This window comes from Anthonomus grandis, chromosome 10, assembly GCF_022605725.1.
Source record: "Anthonomus grandis grandis chromosome 10, icAntGran1.3, whole genome shotgun sequence".
Classification (NCBI taxonomy): Eukaryota; Metazoa; Arthropoda; class Insecta; order Coleoptera; family Curculionidae; genus Anthonomus; species Anthonomus grandis.
In genome coordinates, this window is record NC_065555.1 from 27,212,460 (window position 1) to 27,220,836 (window position 8,377).

Consider the following 8,377-nt stretch of genomic DNA (forward strand, 5'->3'; position numbering starts at 1 on the left):
TTTGGTGAAATGATAAAATTTCTTCCGGCTAATTCGGTGGTGGTTATGGATAACGCAAGCTATCATTCACGGCGAATAGAGAAGACGCCAACTTCAAGTTGGAGAAAGCAAGAAATTATCGATTGGCTGACTGCAAAAGGTATTGCGTTTGAAGCAAATTTGACAAAAAAAGAACTGCTGGCAATAGCAAACTTACACAAAACTCGTTTCATGAAATACGCCGTGGAAGATATAGCCGAAAAATATAATATAACTGTACTGCGCTTACCGCCATATCATTGCGAACTAAATCCTATAGAACTGATATGGGCGCAGGTAAAAGGATTTGTAGCAAGACAAAACACGACTTTTAAAATGAAAGATGTTAAGCTACTGTTTGATCAAGCCATTACGGAAGCGACACCAGAGAATTGGCGAAAAGCAGTCCAGCATGTAATTAAGCAAGAGGACAAAATGTGGGATCTTGACAACCTCATCGATCAGACAGTCGATCCTTTAATTATAATGTCAAGAGGTGATGACAGTTCGTCAGATGACGAAGAAGACTACAATCTATTATAATTTAAAATTGTTATACACTGTTCAAAAAGTGCCAGATCCAAAAGTGACATTTTCAACTGTTTTACTCTACATATTATGTTCAATAAATTTGTGAAAAAAATATATTATTCCATTTAAACAAAAGTAACTTTCTAAAATAAAATAGCATTTAAGTACATTAATTATAAGGTAAAAGACAAGTCCCAGTTGCACGCCTTTGGCGAACCGTTTTCAATGTTTATCAGTGGGTAACAATGGGCAAAACTCATAAATCGACCTAAAACCGGGTGGCACTACCTGCAATCAACGAAAAGAAAGAATTTTACATTGAAACTAATACTTAACTAAGGTAGTGGTATAAAATATTGGTGGATCACCAGGTACCACTTTTGCATACCTAATGAGGTTTTATTGCTCTACACACTTCTGAAATAGAGTATAATTTTAAGAAAAATGTCGTAATAACCAACGAAAACGCAGAGAAATTTAAAGCCGAAATTCAAAACATTTACAGTGAAATTAACCTGCTATTAATGGTACAAAGCCAATATACACAAATTGTAGGTATTAAAGAGTTTTTAGAAAAACTGCTAAGAATAATTTCTTTTGCTCATCTAGGGACTTTAGACCTTGAAATATTGAGTTTTGAAGAAGTTCAAGAAATTTGGCAATATCTTGAAACATATGCTAAAAGTGCTCTATGGTCATTAAAGCATTTATCTGAGCTAACCCTAGTATGTAAGACCGGCCTTTTAGTGTTAAGTGATCTGGCAATTCTAGCAATTAAGATTCCTATTTTTGAACAAAAAATGTGTCAATTGAATTTTGTTTACCCTATACCAAATAACGATTAAAAAATTCTTGTTAGTCCAAGCAAATTTTACTGTAGTAAGATATGGTATAGTGAATGTTTAGAAATAAGTTCAAACTGGATGTGCTCTAACCCTATTGCTAGTAACTGTTTACCACTAGCAAACTGTCGCTATGCTATAGCTTAAAACAACTATCAAGTACACACTGTGACTTATAAAAAATTTTTGCTCTTTTGCTCAAAAACGCCAGAAATAATTTATGAAAATTGTTTTCACTTCCAAAAAACCACCCTTCAGGATTGTGCACTTATTTTTAGTCAATGTGATGTCATAATTAGTCAGCAAAAGTATTCTTTAGACTCCAACAATATTTCTTTTATACCCCCAAAAATCGAAAAACTTCAGCCCACAAATTTGTCTATAAACTTACAAATTAGACATTTAAAATACCCCAGAAAAATTCAAGATCTTGATTTTTCTGGGGTCGATCTTGTAGAGACTTTGCAACCCCTAGCTATTAATTCGCCTTATAATGTATCGTATTTTATGTTTATGGTTATCTCTTTTGTATTTATATGTATCTTAGCCTTAGTTATTTATCTTTGGCATAAACAGAAACATTTGAAAGCCATCCCGACGAAAGTTCTGGAAAAATTAATCAACGAGGACGTTGATTGCTCTAAGGGTGGAGGAGTAATAGCCGGTAACCAACATACTTGCTGATATAGTAATTAAGTACTATTTAAGTAAGTGTAGTATAACAATCGGTAACATTTTAATATTGTGTCAAAGCTCTGCTGTTCATATTAGATGTTCATTAATTTTAAGTTTTTGGGTTTTTTGTAAATAAAGCTTTTTTAAAAGTAACAATGCCAGGCTGTTATCATTATTCGCGGCTACAAAACAGGTGTAGAAACAGAGAAAACCAAACCACCGAGAAGGGACAAAGCCGGGACCGATTTTTCTTGCGCATGTGCGAGCTTATTTGGTATACCTGTCTTATTGCCGGTCCCCTGCCAGCCGTCGGTTAGTCCGGTAATATTCGACGCCTAGTTTAGTCTAATCAAGTGTTGCCTGAATTTTTCTCTGTCTTTATTTTTTTGTGTGTGTTGTCATTGTGCTCTTTATTTTATTAAAAACTTTTATAATATGCCTTATACCTGTGCTTTTCGTGGATGTCATTCAAAGACAGGGTGTGGAAAACTATTAATTATGAACACCCTTGTGCACATTTTCCAAAAACCAATCTTAAAATTATTTATATTTATGAAAATATTTTACACCATTAAATATAATAATAGGGTCTTAAAAACAAATAAAGATAAAAATGTTCGAAAACTAAAAATTTTGCGGAATGTATAAATGTACCTAGATTTAATTTAATTATTGCCAATGTATTTTTGTGTTTCATTATACAATGGGCCAATATTATTTTCTCAAAAAATAAAAGTTTATTTAGAAGATTTTTGTTTTCCATTATTTATCCTAAATGGTAATTTTTATAGTTGGCACTATACCGGATGACACAGGAAAAAGGGAACACGCAATAACTTTTTTATTTTCAAGATAAACAAATGAAATTTGGTATGTCAATAGAATGGTTATAAAAACATATTTTGACGTATTCAATTGTTTTTGATCACTTCCGGTTGAACCGGAAATGACACGAACTTTCTTATTTTAAATCGGACACCCAGTTTATTTTTTCATACATTTGTTTATCTTGAAAAATAAAAAAGTTGTTGCATGTTCCCTTTTTCCTGTGTCACCCGGTATAGTTTAGGTATACTTATAACTTAACTATACCAACAGTAAAATAATGTAATAGTTTTGATTTCAAATTCCCAATAAAATTTTTAATCTATTAATTGTCGTATTTCTCTCCGTGTACGGAACTATTAAATTGCCAAAACGATTTTTCTCCGTTACTTAATATGTAGCGCCAGTCATTTAAGCCCGCTCAAGGGCACCAAAATTAGACCCCAGAAAATCAACGGTAAATGCGGGTTTTGTCGCTTCTCGGTGGTTTGTTTTTCTCTGGTAGAAATGCCTAAAAGGAACAGAGACGATAAACATCGCTCTAGTGATAGAGGTGTTAAAAAACTTAAAAAAATAATTGTCAGTCTAGACAATAGGCTGAAAAATATTGAAAATAATAACCGACGTGCTGAAGTACGCCGGTTATCGAGTTCATCTTCGTCATCCACGTCACAAAGCAGCGATAACGTATCGATTTCTTCGCAATCTTCGTACGACGGTCCCAGTACGAGTAAAGCGAGAGGGAGAGAGAAAAGAGAGGATAATATAAATATTCGGGCGGCAAGTTTTCGAATATCAATATCGCCTTTATCGGGCGGTGGCGACGAGTTTAAACTCTTGAACTCTTCTTTGAAATATCTGAAGAATCAGCAGGTATGTTATTCTTATGTTATTTATTTTTTATAGCAATGAGACTATATTAAATGACATATTTATATTTTTTGTTTTTGTTCCTGACTTGAATGCTAGCGGGATGTAATAAAACAAATAGTTGTGAATGCTCACGACTAAAGTCTATTTTTCTATTTTGGGCATATGCAAATTCCGGCCGGTAATAATTCGAATGTACATCGAAACAGGTACTATAAATACATAACTAACCCAACCCATTTCCAACCCAACTTACCTGAAAGTGGCCGGAGTTTAGAATTGGCCCCTATTTTATTGGCGATGGTGCCAATTTTAATAGAGATTTAAATAAAATAGATATGAGTCTATACCATATGCAATGTCATATATTTACTTGATTCCAGGCTTGAATGGTAGCCTGATGTGGGAAATTAAGAATTATTTTAACAGAATTACTAAAATGCTTTATTGATATTAATGAGAATATCTTTAATGTAGTGTTTCTCTTGTTGCAGAGAATATTATTGGGACAGGACTTTCCGAGGTAAATTTACCCGACCCATCATCTCTATTATTCATATATTGGGTGAGAAAGAAAAATCTCCCGAGCCATGTGGTCCTAAAATACATAAAGATTTGGCTTCTCGTTGGGGCAAAATTTTAAAGTCTGGTTTGGCTGTTGAAGACAGAAAGAATCTTTTGTCTAAACTGGCCCCACCCGAGAATTTTAAAGTGGTGTCCCCCCTCTGCACCAATGCAGCAGTGCAAAAGGCGATTTCGCCCAGTAATTTCTTGAGGGATGAACGTCTTGCAAAATTACAAACGCAAGTGGCTGCAGGTCTTTTCCGGCGTTGCCCAGGTATGCAGTTTAATTTTGTCAGAAGAGGGGGGAGGTAACAGGCAATATATTGAATTGCTGAGTACTACAGTGCGGTTATTAGCGAATTTATGGCACTTTAAGAATATGACAAGAAGGGAATTAATCTCGATGAATGTCAAAGGAATTTCAGGAGGCGAATAAAGAAATCCCTTTAGATACTTGCCTCGTCGGAGAAAACTTGGATGAAAGGATGAAGGCGACAAAGTCGTCTAAGGAATATGGCAAGATTTTGAGAGCAAAACCTCCCAAAAATACGTCTCGAGCGCCTACTTATCAAGCTCCATCTTCAATCCGACGGACCCAACCCAACCCAAACCGTTCTTTCAACTATCGAGCTCCATCTCGTCATCAAGTGGGAACAATACGACAGAGAAGCCAATCTTAAACCAACAGACCAGTTCCTGTTCCTCCACAACAACAGCAGTACAGGTACAAGCAACAGCTGAGGCAACGGGGGCGAGGGAGGACGTATCGTTAGGCCATGCACAGGTCAGTGCAGGTAGATTAAAATATTTTCACAATGAGTGGGAAACGCTTTTTAGAGACAGTATTACATTACGTTGGATCAAGGGTTTTAACCCTTTGCGGTCGTTGTCATGTCTGACATGACACCAGGCGTAGTCGTTCACGTTTACACAAAACTTTGCTTTGAGATCGTTTGTCATGCCCTACATGACAAGGCAAAAAGCCGATTCTACTCGTTGTCATGTCTCTCATGACACATTTTCAAAGTCGATTTACTCGTTATTCATTTATACCATGACAAAACCGATAACAAATTTGAATTCCGCGGGAAATTTTATTTAGGAATACACATGCTTTTTTTATGCAAGTCGTGACTTATTTGGCAACCTTGCGATTTTTTTGTTGAGTGCCGGTCGCGACAAATACACGTGCATTCTTATTTAGTCTTATTTGAGTATTTGAGAGAGTTAGGTATGCAGATTTTGTTTGTGTTTTTTTAATATTTTGTAAGATTCGGATGTTTGTTTATAGTTATAATTATGGCGAAAAGAGCATTAACGGACACGGAGTTAGAGGAACTATTATACGTAGACGAGGAGGAGTTTGACTTGGATCAGTTTAGTTCAGAGAGTGACGAATGGGAGGATATAGATCAAAATCTCAGTGAAAATGATTCTGACGAAGAATCTGAGGAACGTGTTTATAATTTAAATTTATGGAGGCCATGGACAGCAAATGAACCAAGATTTAAAATATTCCCTTTCTTAGAAGATGTTGGATACCATCCACCACGAAATAACCAGCCAGTGTCCGAACTAGATTTTTTCAGTTATTTTTTACGGACGAACTTATACAAGCAATTGTGGATGAAACAAATAGGTATGTATTTAATTGTATTATATTTCAAGCAAAAGAAAAATGTGTAAATATATTTTTAGATATGCTGCAGAAAAAAATTTAATAAACACGCCGCTCACAAAAAGTTCAGTTTGGAAGTCGTGGAAACCAGTCACATTAGAAGAATTTATGGCATTTTTGGGCGTTTTACTTAATATGGCCTTAAATCCAAAGACCGAACTATCTGACTATTTTTCTAATAACTGGATCGACCATCAACCCTTTTTCAAAGATATTTTTTCGAGGGACAGATTCATGCAAATTTTTTGGAATCTTCACGTTTCTTCACCCGAAGAAGAGCAGATGGGAGTGAAGAGTCGTAGCGCCAAAGTGAAAAATGTGTTATGGTATCTGGAAACACAATTCAAGAAGTTTTATACTCCAGATAAGAATATTTCTGTAGACGAAAGTACTATTGGTTTTAAAGGCAAAGTATCCTTTAAAGTTTATAATAAAGCCAAACCTACAAAATGGGGAATAAAAGTATATGTGCTTGCAGATTCAAAAAATGGTTACATATTTACGATGGAGCCATATTTGGGAACTCAAACAACCCAGGGATTGATACGCCCAGATTTACCAGCAACCGCCCGCATAGTAGTTCATTTGGTGCAAAAACTTCTTAATTCTGGAACTGGTTCGGGAGGTTACCATATATTTATAGATAGATATTATTCAAGCCCTTTGTTAGCACGCGAGTTACATAAAATAAACATACATGTAACGGGTACTGTAATGGCTAATCGACAAGGAATTCCGACAGAATTAACTACCGCATATACAAGAAAATTTAAAGAAGGCGAGATGGTATGGAAAGATAAAAGAGTTGTTCTTATGTTATCTAGTGTATATGACAACTCAGTACAAAATAAAACCAGGCGAACGAAGACCGCTAAAGGGCGTTGGATTGAAGAAGTCATAGAAAAACCTACAGTTATATATGAGTATAACAAATTTATGGGAGGGGTTGACGTTGCTGATCATTATGCAGCAAGCTACCAATTTTTGCGAAAAACAAGTAAATGGTGGCGAAAAGTATTTTTCTGGTTATTAGATGTGTCGATAAATAATGCCTTTATATTACAAAAAATAGCAACAAATAATCAGCAACTTCGATCGAGGAATTTCAGGAAAAAATTAGTTATTCAATTAGTTGGAAACTACAGAAATACATCCAGACGTCGATCGTATATTTCTCGTCTAAATAATAGGTTCCATGCCATTTATGCAAGAAAAAATAATTCCGATTGCAAAGTTTGCAGTGATCGATCAAAAAAAGGTGGCCGAAAAACTACTACCTATTATTGCAAAACATGTCAAGACCACCCTGCTTTGCATCCCGGGGAGTGCTTTGAGAAATATCACACCGAGGAAAATTACAGATAAATACGTGTTCTTTTTTGTTTTTTTTTTTAGAATAAATATCAAGCTTTCCTATAAACTATAAAATGCGTTTTATTTTTAACTTTCTTGATAAAAAAAATGTTCTAAAAGTATATTAAAAAGCTCTCCGATAAAAAAAGAAATTTGCTGCCATTTATTACATGATATATTACAAATATTTACTAAAACTTTATTTTTTTATTTTACTCAATATATCTTTTATACTTTCGCTAAATTTTAATATTGTAAGGCAATTAGAATAACAAATAACAATAAATAAACCTATCAAGTCCCATAAAATATATTCGTTGCAAATTAGCCTCCGAGCTGTACGGAGAATCGGCGGTAATTACCGAACGAGCGGGATGGTTGTCATGGTATAGATGACAACGATCTGTGCTCTTATCTGAAAGTTGCACTGCCGTCCGCAAAGGGTTAAAATACCATTTATTTCCAAACCGCGTCAACGGGAAATTAATAAAGTGCATTGGTCAGTCAGCGACAAGGGTTTAATTAAAACATGTATCGACAAACTGCTTGCATCTGGGGCTGTCAAATTAATAAAACCTTGTAAAAATCAATTTATTTCAAAATTTTTTATAAGACCGAAAAATGATGGGTCTAACAGGCTTATTTTAAATCTGGAGGATTTAAATAAATTTGTAAATTGTAAACACTTTAAACTGGAAGATCATCGCACCGTTACCAAACTAATTTCCAAAAATTGCTTTATGTGTACAATAGATATAAAAGATGCATATTTTCATATACCTATATTTGAAGAACATAAGAAATTTTTAAGGTTTGAATTTGATGATCACATTTATGAATACACTTGTATGCCTTTTGGAATAAATGTAGCTCTCTGGGTATTTACCAAACTAATGAGGCCTATTTTGAGTCATCTTAGAGAGAGACGGTTTCTCTCTGTAATCTTTTTAGATGATATTTTGCTCTTTGGTAATACATATCAAGAATGTTATGAAAATGGTTATTACACAAGCAAACTTCT

At 34.7% G+C, this 8,377-nt stretch overlaps 1 protein-coding gene across 1 annotated transcript; it reads left to right on the forward strand.

Annotated features, from left to right (window-relative positions):
• The first annotated feature begins 3,577 nt into the window (after positions 1-3,577).
• On the forward strand, positions 3,578-7,403 carry LOC126741740 (piggyBac transposable element-derived protein 4-like). Its single transcript, XM_050448286.1, has 3 exons — positions 3,578-5,964; positions 6,024-7,162; positions 7,399-7,403. The coding sequence occupies exons 2-3, from the start codon at positions 6,112-6,114 to the stop codon at positions 7,401-7,403; spliced, it is 1,056 nt and encodes a 351-aa protein (XP_050304243.1). The 5' UTR covers positions 3,578-5,964; positions 6,024-6,111.
• Positions 7,404-8,377: the final 974 nt, after the last annotated feature.

Bases quoted from the DNA above. Each gene is read 5' to 3' on its own strand.
- LOC126741740 (XM_050448286.1), top strand. From the start codon at position 6,112: ATGGCATTTTTGGGCGTTTTACTTAATATGGCCTTAAATCCAAAGACC.